This window comes from Rhagoletis zephyria, unplaced genomic scaffold (assembly GCF_001687245.7).
Source record: "Rhagoletis zephyria isolate East Lansing unplaced genomic scaffold, Rhagoletis_zephyria_1.1 Rzeph_scaffold_00735, whole genome shotgun sequence".
Classification (NCBI taxonomy): domain Eukaryota; kingdom Metazoa; phylum Arthropoda; class Insecta; order Diptera; family Tephritidae; genus Rhagoletis; species Rhagoletis zephyria.
In genome coordinates this window covers 81,564-95,714 of record NW_016157819.1, presented here as the reverse complement: position 1 = coordinate 95,714, position 14,151 = coordinate 81,564, and the positions used below count along the sequence as shown (strand labels likewise).

Below are 14,151 nucleotides of genomic sequence, written 5' to 3'. Positions count from 1 at the left end.
TTATGTGAGCTCATAGTTTATTGCAGCTGCCTATGTATACCGCAGAGTAACTAATGTACATTCGCATAACTGTTCAGCTTAAACATTCGATCATAAGTAGGCACTTTTTTTTTGCACTGCGGTAGTCAGTCGTACTACCTGGCTACGATATACATACGTTGTTCAATATTATTAGTTGATTTATTAAACTACCTGAACTTAACTCAAAGCAATTGTTAAATTCTAACAAAAATACAAATAACGAAAAAAAAGGAATTTGTGTTTTTCCTTTTTTTATGAACATTTTTGGTGACCTCGACGTGATCGATCGGATGATTGAACATTGTCAAATTTTCAAAGTGCAAAAGGTGACACGCTTCACCTGTGGTATAATTCGCTGCTTATTTGCATGAAATACTATCTTCCCCGCTGAAACAAATAATTTTCCAATTAATCTAATTCCCGAATGACAAAAAATGAACAAGTTAAGATTGAAGAGAGGTCAACTTAAGAGCTTAAGTCTACCCAACAACTTCGCTTCATGAAATTCGCGCTCGATTAGAGAGACTCGAAACTACTTACGAGCAATTCATTTCATTAGACATGGAAATGGCGTTGTCAGAAGAGGCCTGCTCCGAACGTGAAAAAGAGCTGAAAGAGTTCGAAGAAAATCACTTTCGTGTAAAATGCAAGATCACGGCTATCTAATAATGATCCTGTGCATTCTACAACCATGCAAAGTGATGCCTTGCAAAAGCTTATTGATTCCCAGTCTGCTTTTTTGGACAAAATATCGACTAAGCAACAACTAGCCGTGCGACTACCGCCCGTTACTCCCTCAGATAATAGAGACTCGTCATCTTCTACGAATGTGAGTGTTCAAGCTGTTGCTGATGTGAGATTGCCAAAGCTAAGTATACCACCCTTCGAAGGCAAATACTCCGATTTCAAATCGTTTATTGATTTATTTGACAGCTGCGGGCACAATAATGCTAATTTGTCGTCCGCTCAAAAGCTCCAGTACTAGAAGGGGTTATTGAAGGGCGATCCTGCCATTCTAATACGACACCTTGCTGTGACCGAAGAAAATTACGAGGAAGCTCGCGCTAAGCTAAAAGAGCGATATGATAAACCATCTCCGGTTGTGAATTCGCTAATTTTAACGTTTTTAAATATACCTAAAGCTGAATGTAATCGAGCAAACTCACTACGTAATGTGTCCAATGTAGCAGACGAAGTCATAAGAGGGCTTCGAGCACAGGGAGCTGAGACGGAGAAGAGAGATCCATGGTCAATACATCTGCTGTTCCAAAAGGTTGACCTTGACACGTATCAGGCTCGGGTTGAGAAGTGCGGAAAAACCCCTCTTTCCTACTATTGATCAGTTTATGAAATTCATCAACGAACGAGGGCATCAGCCCTTGAAACAGTACCAAGAAATACACCACTCGATCGGATGCCAGCTGTGAAACATAAAACTATGCGTGATTACACTGCATCATTCTGCAAATCGTGCCCTCCTTGCTCTCAACACCACCATCTCGCCTATTGTCAGGTGTTTGGGAAAATGACTATTCTAAAGCAGATTAACTTCATAAAAGAGAAACGTCTATGTTTCAACTGTATGAAGCCGGACCATGCAACTCAAAACTGCCAATCTAAATACATCTGCCAATCGTGTAAAGGAAAACATCACTCATCTATTCATCTATATAAAGACCAGCACGAGGAAACTATAGACTCAACTCCTAGCGCATCTAGCCAAGCTGTTTGCAATCTCTCCAATCCGAGTGTCATGACTACGAATGACGTAAAGCAAAGCAGTGACACTAACATTACCCCGTACTTAAGTTTTACAGCTCCAACTACCTCTAGTCCAACACTCCAAGTTTTACTTACTACTGCGCAGGTACTAGTGAAGGTCGATATGGGAAATTTTCAGAATGCAGCGTGCTACTAGATTCGGGTTCCCAAAATATCTTAATCACCGAATCATTAGTCCAGAGGCTCGGTCTACCTCGGAAAGCAGGTAAAATCTACATACAGGGAGTGGACGACGTTAAGGCAGGTACAAGTAAAGGGATTGTGCACCTTGAAGTCATCGGCATTCATTCCACCGAATTAATTTCTACCCAAAACTACGTTTTTAAGAATCCAACGTCACAGTTACCTATTACACCTGTATCTTTATCTTATTGGTATGAAATAAAACACTTGCCCCTGGCTGACCCACATTTCGATACGCCTAAATCTATCGATATACTAGTTGGTAGTGACTGTTTTTGCACCTTACTGCGAAATGGACAAATTAAGAAACATGATCACGTTATTGCACAAAACACCGCCCTTAATTGGGTGTTGTGTGGTCGCAGTACTCTTAGTACTCATAATGACTATAGCCTTTGCAACTTAACCAACCAAATCGTTTTTAACGAAGACTTAAATCAGACTTTACGTAATTTTTGGGAAATTGAGAATATTCCTACGGTTAAGCTTCCTTTAACTAGCGAGCAGCAACGAGCAGAGGATATCTATACTTCAACAACGATTCGTATTGATAACGAAAGATATAGTGTAAGACTACCCTTTAAGACGTCCATTCCTGACATTGGAACTTCGTATTCCGCTGCATTAAGAAGATTGCATTCCATGGAACGTAAATTCAAAGACAACGTGACATTGAAACAGGCCTATGTCGCATTCGTGCGTGACTATCTGACGTCAGGACACATGGAGCTCATGCCGTCATTAAACACGCCAAACCTTGTGTATCTTCCACACCATGCTGTGATAAAAGGTGACGGCCTAACCACAAAACTACGTGTAGTTTTTGATGGCAAGACAAATAATGGGACATCTTTTAACGATAATCAACTGAAGGGTCCGATATCTCTGTAATTCTACGCTTTCGTTGTACTAGGTATTGCCTCGCTGCAGATATTAAACAAATGTTTCGAATGATTGAGGTACAGGAATGTGATCGCGACTATCAACGAATTTTGTGGAATCTACTAACCAGGAAATCCAACAGTACCGTCTCACAACGGTAACCTACGGAACCTCATCCGCTCCGTACCTTTCAATTCGAACCCTCCATCAGCTTAGTGAACAAGAAAAAATAAATTTTCCGTTGGCGGCAGAAATAATAAAGAATAATTTCTACGTCGATGATTGCATGGCAGGCTCCAACACCATATCTGGCACTCAAAAACTTGTCTCACAAACAAGTTGGCTGGCGGGTTCCAGTTGAGAGAATGGACTAGTAATGACGATAGGATTCTGCGCGATATACCGGAGGCAAACCAAATTGAGTCTATTGTAAGTATACCATCGGAAACCACAGTGAATCTCCTCGGAATGGTTAGGAATCCGAAAACTGACTGCTTCTGGTATAAAGTTGGTGAAAAGGTGTTTAAGTTAGAGACGAAACGGAATATGCTTTCCGAAATATCAAAGCTGCATGATCCCCTGGGCTGGATCTCACCTGCGATCATAGCAGTAAAGATAATTATACAGAAACTGTGGCTATTAAATTTAGAGTGGGATGACATTATACCCAGCGACATAGTTAACGAAGCTAGAATACATTTTGAAGAATTCCATTTATTAAAAAAGATAAGCATTCCTAGACTTACCTACTCAACAGAAGAAAGTATTCAATTTCATGGATTCTGTGATGCATCCACGAATGCCTACGCTGCAGTCGTTTACTGTCGCACACAGCTCGCAATTGGTACAATCTCCACTCGCTTAGTTATGGCTAAAACCAAAGTAGCTACAATTTCTGAACTGTCTATTCCCCGGCGGGAATTATGTGCCGCTTATTTGCTAGCTGCCGCGTTCAAAGAAATCATGTCGCCATCGACAAAGCGTTTAGATAATGAAGATAACAAATTGGAAGCTGTGGTCTGTAGCTCGTCGTTTTCAATGTGTTCAGAACTTTTGTTTGTTTTGAACGGAGCGCTGCTTGTACATTCGTACATAAATTTCGCATTGGGCGCAGCGCTGCTTGTACATAAATTTCGCTTTGCGCTTGCCTGAAGCTGGCAAAGGCACTTTTTTAACCGACTTCAAAAAAGGAGGTTGTTATCAATTCGCCGGAATATTTTTAATTTTTTTTTTGTTGTATGTATAGTACCGCATTACGCTGGCTCCGTCAACCGATTTCGAAACTTCTTTTAGCATCGCAAGGGTAGAGTCTCAGAGGGGGTCCCATACTAATCTGGTTTAGATCCGATCGTTGGATCATGAAAAAATTGACGGTACTCCTAATTGTTTTTGCTTAAAAATTACTTGTTTATTTTTGTGCTTAAAAAGAGAAGAGAATAGAGAGAAATATGTATGTGGTTTGGTCACGATTGAGAGAAATAGAGATTGCGAAAACCGCGGTACCGCTAATCCGCTCACCGCAATCGAGATAAAATGCCGAGAGATATGGTGTTGGTCCGACAGCAAAACGGTTCTGGCCTGGCTTTCAGCACATCCAAGGAAATGGAACACCTTCATTAGTAATAGAACGTCATATATACGCAATACTATTCCACAAGCCAAGGAGATACGTGCCTACAAAAACTAATCCAGCTGACTGCGCGAGCCGGGGTCTAAGGCCATCCTTGCTAATTGATCATACAATGTGGTTTCATAATCCCACTGGCTACGACAAGAAGAATTACCTTGGCCCAAAGAAAATACTTTAAATCACCAAACCACCGGAGAGCTTCGATCGGTGAAACAAATAACGCTAACAACCATGAGATGGGAAATAGATGTTATAGCTGTTATTAAGGGGCGGATATCTAGTTGGTCGAAGATGGTCAGGGTGTTGCGTATTGCTTAAGGGCTTGCAGATATTGGAGGCCTAATTTTGAGAAAATGACCTTATTGAGTATCAATGAGCTGAAGGCTGCTTAAGGTTGAGTATTACCAAAAAATCATTTTTCATGAAGCATATCAAGAAATACGCAAAGTCAAAATTGTGAATTCAAACAAACATCGTAGACGTCTTTCTCCATTCTTAGACTCCACTAATGTGCTGCGGGTAGGTGGCAGACTCAACGCTGCTGACCTATGTTACGACAATATACATCAAATAATCTTTCATAAGGATAGTCCAATTACCTTGAAAATTGTTCGTGAACTCCATCTGAAAAACCTGCATGCGGGTATTACCCTTTTACTGGCGACACTGCGGCAGAAATATTGGATCGTTGGGGCGCGTGATATAGTAAAGACGGTAATATATAACTGTGGGGTTTGTCATCGTCACAACTCCCGTGCTAACAACCAACTTATGGGAAATTTGCCGAAATATCGCGTAAATACTACGTGTCCATTCTACGAGGTTGGATGTGACTATGCTGGGCCTATCCTTTGTAAACAACAAATGGGTCGAAAAACTCCACTTATAAAAACTTATGTAGCGGTTTTTATCTGCCTAGTAACAAAAGCCGTTCACCTAGAACTGGTGAGCAATCTGAGCACAGAAGCCTTTATGGCAGCTCTGGAGCGATTTGTGGCCAGACATGGTTTATGTGCACATATTCACAGCGACAACGGAACGAATTTTGTCGGTGCCACAAAAAAACTGGGAGAGCTGCAAAAATTGGTAACATCTGACTCTACTAATATTTCAAATTTTTTATCATCCAAAGGTGTACAATGGCACTTCATTCTCCCGGGCGCTCCTCATTTCGGGGGAGCTTGGGATGCCCAGGCCATTTTTTAATCGGGCGACCACTAGATGCCCTTCCGGAAACTGATGTAACTCACCTGAAAACCTCCACATTGACCAGATGGAGGCTAATTCAACAACTCACACTGTCGTTTTGGCACCGATGGTCATCAGAGTATCTATGCTCACTACAGCCAAAATCTAAATGGTTTAAAGAACAACCGAATCTTCCACTAGGATCTGTCGTATTATTAAGGGACGTAAATCTACCCCCCACATGCTGGAAATTAGGGCGCGTGATCGAAACTCTCCCTGGACCTGACGGATTAACTTGGGTAGCTCCCGTAAAAACGCAGACTGGAACATACAAAAGGCCGATTACTAAGCTATATCCATTACCGAAAGACTGTTGAACTTCCTTCAAGGCTGGCGGAATGTTTACGATCCACTTATGATTATGTTTAAGAGTCACTGTGTCATTGCATTATTATGTGAGCTCATAGTTTATTGCAGCTGCCTATGTATACCGCAGAGTAACTAATGTACATTCGCATAACTGTTCAGCCTAAACATTCGATCATAAGTAGGCACATTTTTTTGCATATATGTACATACTTTGTTCAATATTATTAGTTGATTTATTAAACTACCTGAACTTAACTAAAAGCAATTGTTAAATTCTAACAAAAACATAAATAACAAAAAAGGGAATTTGTGTGTTTTTCCTTTTTTTTTGGACAGTCTACATACACATATTTACATAGATGTATATATATACAAGTAGGTAATACGAAAATTTAGCTTTTTTTTTTTAATAACCCTCCGTATGCTTCTGTTAGTTTTAAAACGGGAGACAAAACGACTTTATTTTTTGTTTTAGGTTTAGATAATGCAATAGGTGAACTTTATTTTTGAAAGAAAATTTAAGTAGACTCAGCAATCCAGTTTTACTCCGATTATGGTTGATTAATACGGGTTATAAACGGGCTCGCTTATCTGCATAAACAGCCTTTATTTGCATTAACAAATGCGCCTAAGCAGCCGAACAAATGCACGAAATTTTTGGGAACTAACTCGGATAAGGGGAAGTTTTGATGACAACACTGGTAGAAACAGTCAGCTGTTGTCTTTTGTACAAGTAAGCAAACAAAGCATGCGAGTTTCGCATCCGCGTTAGCTGCGTAGTGAGAGCTGCGTGCTACAAGTCGGTAGGTGCCAGGTTTGATCGTCAGTTGTAGCGATTGCCAAAAGATTATTATTTTTTATTTTATTTATTTTTTTTTATTTTATTTGTAGTACGTAACAAATTATTCTTAAAATGATCTCCTATTTCATGCAATTCAGCTAAGACTTCAAGCGAGATTTCTTGACGCTTTTTCCAGTTAAAGGAATTATTAGTGAAATTTTCTAATCACTTGCACTTGGAATTTTGGAAATTTTTTTATTCGCATGAATGCGATAACAAAAAAACAAATCTACTACGGGAATTTAGATTTTCTCGATTTAAGAGTGATTTACTCCTAAATCGTATTTTAGTAGTCCGAACAGTGACCAGCACAGCTGCCGCATGCTCTCGCTTTGTATATGTACGTACATACAAAGTTTGCACTCTTTCTGCTCACTCTTCCAACGATTTCATAAAGAACGGAATGTTACTAACATGTTAGTAACATGTTACTATCTTGACGATGCCAACGATGCGGCGATTCTGCGATGCTAAATTTACAGTTAAGTAGCATGTACTCGCTGCATCGGCATCGCCGATTATTAACATGTTACCTTTTTATGTATTCATGCAGCTCTCTAGTATACATACAATTCGATCATCTAACCAAACGGTCCTGGCTTGATGTGTTGTTTTTCTTTACCAGGTGACTTGTTTAAGTGGAGTCCACTAAAATTTAATGGCATCACTATAGAAGAGGGGATCACTTCGTCAGCTCCTGACAATAAGCCACCGATGGCGGATAAAAAGTGGACCCGGCTGTAAGCATCGTCATAAAACAAAGCCTTTTTTCCAGTCATTAAAATGAATAATCGAAGTTTAGTTTGAAATTTGATTCAATCGGTTTATATTTTTTTGTTTTCAACTTGTAACGTTGCATTCCTTACGATACAATAAAATACCGCACCGTACATACATTCAATACTGCACATACATACAGCGCCGTACACACATACACTACTGTACGAACATACTCCACCGTACATATATATACCACCATACATATATACACCACCGTACATACACACCACACGACCCATACACACAGCATCATGTGGTGAGCAATGCTGGCAGCACACCAACAGCGTGCCCCAACAATGCGCCAAAAACTTCGTTCACCAAACTGTAGAACTCGCGACAGCACACGATGAATTCTCAACAAGTACGCAGCGCAACTGGTATGAAAGGCTGAGCAAGTACGCAGTCAATTCAGCCTTGCTAGGTAAGCACTTCGCTTAACTAGTCGGTTGTCATAGTGGTGTGCCTTCAGGCGCACTAATTTGGCTCCGAATAGGCAAACCAAGCACGGTGTAACCAGTCGGTCGCTATACTGGTGTGCCTTTCAGGCCACCGCCTGGTTGAGCCACGGCCACGGCCACCGCCATTGATGAGAATCACCCGCCGTGCTGCGACCGCTGCTCAACAGTTGCTTCGCCATTGCTGAAAATCACCTGCCGTGCTGCCGCAGCTTGTCACCGTTGCCCAACAGTTGCCTCACCTTTGCTGAGCGTCACCCACTATGCTGCCAACGTCACAAGTCTCGCTCTCCCTCTCCTTCTCTTTGGAGATAAGGTTGATGGCACTCTAGTCATAGCGATGTGTGTGTGTGTGTATTCGAAGTAAATACGAGAATAGTGTGTTTTATTTTGGGGGGGTCTGGACTCTGGATCGGCTGTCGGGCCTTCGACAACACCCTCCCCATAAAGTCCTTATGGCTTAAAGCAGTAAGCAAGTTTTCAATCAATTGTGTAGCACAATGTCTTCCAGAAAGATAATTTTTGAACAATTTAGTACAGAATGCGTATATGCTCTCACAAAAAAAAAATTTAAAAAATCGTTATTAAGGCCTCTATTATGAGTTGCATTCGATCTTCGACTGTGGTCGAAAGTGCTGATCGAACGAATTTTCATTTGGTATAATGGTGCTCAAACGATGAAGAATAGCGCTATTGTGAATTTTGCTCGTATAGGTTATTCACAATAGTATATTTTTCACTGCTGATAAGCTTTGTTTACAAATCGAGCAAACTAAATAGTGTGCTTATACATATGTGCATATGTAAATTTATGCGAATTGAAATGAAATCAAAAAGAAAGCAAGTTTATAAAAGCGTGGCAAAAAAAAATTTAATTAGTACAACGGAGTTCTGGTTGAACGATTCGTCAGAGGATGAGAGCTTAGAAAACTGGCCAGGAGCAGAAAGCGTTTAAGAGAGTTTAAGTGCAGGCTTTCGAATATATTTTGACACAATATATTTAAGAAATTGTGTGATCCAAATCTATTTAAAATATATTAAAACTATAAACAGCTCTATGATTTTGTTCTCAGAGATCGTGGCAACAGCGCATTGGGATTTTCTTTCATAAGTAAAACCAGACTTTCGGGCTAATGTTTAGTATTCACGACGTTAGAATTACATGAAATTAATAAAAATTGTTTACAATTAGTGTCTGGCCGTCAAAACGTAAGAAAACAAATACAAAATCATACATTTTTCACAATTTTCTAACACTTCGCTACACCTACGAAAGCAAAATTCTGTTCGACAGAAAATTCGATACTAAACGAAAATATCGACACACTTGCATAGCTCATAATACGAATTTCGCTCATAATAAGGGCCTATAAAACCCGACGTCATCTGATGGTAAGTGGATGGTAGACGCGATCTAAAACCAGAAACGCTGCTGTGCATTCAGCGAATGTGCCGAACTCTAAAGCGCCAGCGAACGACCCAGCTTTCATAGATCTATCATATCGAATTGGGAATGGAAACGCGGGGAAAACTGCTGTAGGTCCTAAGGCAGGGAGACAAAACGAATCCCAAGCAACGAACTCTGTGGGGGTACCAGCACATTCCTTGATTTTTCCCCTGCCTCCTCCAACTACCCATAGCGACTCTAACCGGATGTCCACAAACACCTCAAACAACGCTAGAGACTTTCGCTTTGAGTTAGCGCGGATCTGGAAAGAAATTATGGCTGAGGTAAAACACACTCTGTTAACAGAAATGCGCGAGAGTATCCCTGGTTTGATCAGATTTACAGGTGTACTATTAGAATCTTCAGGTGGCGGTAATAGGTCGTGGAATCGAAACAAGAGGAGAAGACAGAACTCCAGAATTCCCACGACAGCTGGTTCTACTCGGGTTTTACCCGACCAAGGGCTGTTGTTTCGGCGATCTAACCGCGTTTAGGTCGGCAAAGTATCTTAGAAGTTATTCGTCCAAAGGGCTACATTTGCTACGTATTCTTCTGCTCAGGGCAGGCATCGAGTCAAACCCAGGACCAGAAACCTACACCTGCTGTGTATGCCAGAGACGACTACACCACAACTCCACCTCAGTCAAGTGCAATGCTTGCGACGGGTGAAATCACCTCAGAGTCTGCTCAGGACTACGGACCCATCGGTAGTGGAAAACATTTGCGGCCCCCTGCTGCTCCAGCAGGCCAGCATTCGCGGCTAACCCCAGTCCCCCTGAGCAGCACAACACGAACACCACAGCACCACAACACAACACACACAATAGACCGCACTAAAACCACGACAGACCACACAATAGACACAGATGCACCACCACCAACAACTCCCGGGCCTAACACAATCTGCACGGTATGTCAGACCAGGATATTCCGTAACGTGACATCAGTCAAGTGCAACACCTGCCTTGGCTGGTGCCACTTTAGGGCATGTTCAAGTTTGCGCACCAAGCGAGATTGGGCGAGGAACTTCGAGGGCCCGTGTTGCACTGTTCGGTCGCAAACCCCAATTGCACCACCACCCACTACCACCACAGGGCGGCATCCTCCACAGCAACGCACACAGCCAATGGCAGTAAGGCAACACACATCCCTCATACCCCACGTAACAACACGTCTCCCGAACCACATGAAGCTCCTTCAATTTAACTACAACGAACTTCAGAGCAAGATCGAAGAGACAACCGTCTTCATGGGAAGGCATGGTACATGGATAGCTGCGATCCAAGAGACGAAGTTGCACAGCAGTTCAACATTGTTGAATAGTGCCGGATACAACGTGCACCGTCGAGATCGCGAGCGAGATAATGATTGTGGCTTAGCGTTCATCACGCACCACACCATGCAGTATCGTCTTATTGAAGCAGGCATCGACCGCAGGGATACCACTCTAGAATGTCAGGGCATTGCTACCCGATCAGGCGATGTCGATCTCGAAATATTTAACGTTTATATACCCCCTGTCACTAGCTGCCCGGCAGGATATCACCCTGATATAGGTGCGCTCTTCAGAGGTGAAAACTGTATGCTAATAGGAGACTTTAATGCGCACCACGATCTTTGGCATTCAAGCCTATCAAAAGATCGTAGGGGAACAGACTTGGCTGAATAGATAGACGATGCGACATTCTGCAAAATGGACGACGACGCACCCACCAGGATTATGAGCGCTCGTCGGACATAACAATAGTCAGCGCTGGTCTGGTAAACAGCGCATTATGGCGACCTATGCTGACTTTAGCATCCGACCATCTACCCATAGTCATATCGATCGATAAACCAACCGACTTTGCTTCCGCGAAACACCGGACCTATATCTTCTTTTCTAAAGCTGAATGAAAAGGCTTCGCGGACTTTTCTGAGAGCATCTTCGCTGCGCTCCCCACACCAACCGACGTCCACATTGGTAAAACGTAATTTCAGCAGGGTTGTTACTGCTGCTGCAGCTCGCTTCGTACCGGCAGGATGCATTACGGAACCCGTCCAAACTTCCCTGCTGATGCGGCTTTTCTAGCCGATGAGCGTGACAACCTTCGTCAGGCCGATCGCGGAAATCACCGTATCAGGAATCTCAACGCGGAGATGCGGCAGCTTGTGAACCTACATAAGCGGAAAAAGTGGGAAGAGCATCTGAAGACTTGTAACTTCACCTCTGGTGTGAGTGAGCTTTGGTCAACCATGAGATCACTGTCCAATCCGACGAAGCATGACGACAGGTTCGAAATTTCTTTCGGCGACCATGCTTCGTCGGCCCCGGACCGATGCGCGAGCTACTTTAAGCCGGTGAAGTTGAGGTAGCCATCGGGAAGGCGAAAGCCTCCAAAGCCATAGGTCCCAACGGAATATGCATGTTGATGCTGAAAAATTTGGGTCCTGAGGGAGTAGCGTACCTAACGGAGCTCCTCAATATTTCAATGGCCACTCTCATCATCCCAGACATCTGGAATATGGGGAGAGTGGTCCCACTGCACAAACTGGGGATACCAGCCAACAGAGGAGAATCTTATCGCCCAATAACACTCCTTTCCCCGGTAGCGAAGACAATAGAGGCTTTCTGCTCCCATATTTCACGAAGCACCTGACCCCAGCGAAGCATCAGCATGGTTTCCGTAAAGTGCACAGTACTGCAACAGCACCAGCCAACAAAGGAGAATCTTATTGCGCGATAACACTCCTTTTCCCGGTAGCGAAGGTACTAGAGGCCTTGCTGCTCCCATATTTCATGAACCACCTGACCCCAGCGAAGCATCGGCATGGTTTCCGCAAAGTGGACATTACAACAACAACCCTTAACGCCATAAACGCGCAGATAACACGTGGCCTAAACCACAACCGTCCCTGTGAGAGAATTATTCTAGTAGCATTGGACCTGTCAAAGGCGTTTGACACCGTCAGCCACTCCGCGCTACTAGAAGACATAGAGGCCTCCTCTTTCCCACAGAGGCTCAAACGCTGGCCGGCGAATTATCTGAGTGGTCGTCACTCGTTGGTAATGTTTAGAGACAAATCGAGCAAACTCAGAAAAATAAAGGCGGGGGTTCCATAGCGTGGTGTCCTTTCCTTATTACTGTTTTGCTACTACATTTAAAAGCTCCCACAACCACCAGAGGGAGTCTCGGTTGTCTCTTATGCCGACGATTGTTCGATAATGGCGTCTGGGAATAGAATTGATGACTTGTGTTCGAAAATAAACGGGTATCTCTCCGAGCTTTCTCCCTTTTCACTGCAAGGAGCCTAACCCTCTCGCCTACAAAATCCGCTGCGACCTTTTTCACCACCTGGACGAAGAAGGTCAGACTACCGCTGGGAATTCACGTCGATGATACACCAATTCCAACGGTGAATAACCCCAAAATACTCAGAGTAACCTTCGACAGTCTGCTCTCCTACTCTGCGCACGCAACCGCTATTGTCAACAAAGTACAGAGCCGCAACAAGGTCCTCAAGTCACTAGCCGGCAGTATTTGGGGCTAAGCAAAAAAACGTTGCTGGCAACATACAAGGCAAAAGGCCGGCCTGTTTTAAATTACGCAGCACCTGTGTGGTCGCCGGGGACTAGTAGGACGTAGTGGATGAAGCTACAGACAACACAAAACACTGCACTGAGGACAGCGACTGGATGCCTTCTGATGTCGCCAGAGTACCACCTGCATGACGAGGCGAAAATGCTCTCAATAAAGGAGCATAACACAATGCTCTGCTAGCAGTTTCTAGTTGGGAGCCACAGACGGGACTCCCAAATAGACAACTGATTGCAGAAGAGCCCTCGCCAAGGCACGTCAGGACGTCTCGACGAAGTTCAGAGGTTAATTAAGCAACCCCTGGACCCGTCAGCATATCGACAGGCCCTGAACGGCATTCACAGGGAGTCAGTCTCGAGTTATGTAGACTCCAGACCTGTGAATGCAGGACCACCGGACATCGACGAGTCGGAGCTTCATTAGCCTTGGAAGACTAGAACCACAATAGCAAAACTTCGCTCCGGAAACAACACTAACGCCTTAGTCCCCGTGGACCGACCCCATTGAGGCTGCACGCTTTTTGGAGCTTCCGTTAGTGGAGCTTTACGACAACGATTGAGATATTCACAGATCTGGGCGGGGTTGTTGTAGCTACTACAACAACAGCACTCCAGTATTGATTCGTTTGAGTCCCGACGTTCAGGGGAACTATCTATAAATAAGAGTTTTAATCAAAACAACACAAACAGAATTAATTACGGTCCAATGTCTCATTCTGCTGCGTATGCTTTCGCCAATAGCAGGCGTAGGTATATCAGCAGCTGGCCCCGAAGTTGACAGTCCGCCATCTGGGAAAGAAAACAGCAAAGAAGTTAGCCGATCAGAGATTTAGATCGAGAAGTGGGAGATAAACTATCAAGGGCATCGTGATTCGAAGTCAATTGAAGATTTATTGTTCCGATTGCAATATTTAAAAGACCAATACGTTTGTTAGGTGGCTTTACATTCGATCTCACGGTAAGGTCGACTCGCCAAATCTACAGTTTGCGCTAAGG

The 14,151-nt window shown here is 43.3% G+C and overlaps 1 protein-coding gene across 1 annotated transcript; it reads left to right on the top strand.

Moving 5' to 3' along the window:
* Window positions 1-712: 712 nt before the first annotated feature.
* On the top strand, window positions 713-2,877 carry LOC108361330 (uncharacterized). The gene is made up of 2 exons (XM_017613925.1): window positions 713-850; window positions 2,146-2,877. Exons 1-2 carry the CDS (start codon window positions 713-715, stop codon window positions 2,875-2,877), a joined length of 870 nt encoding a protein of 289 aa, XP_017469414.1.
* Window positions 2,878-14,151: the final 11,274 nt, after the last annotated feature.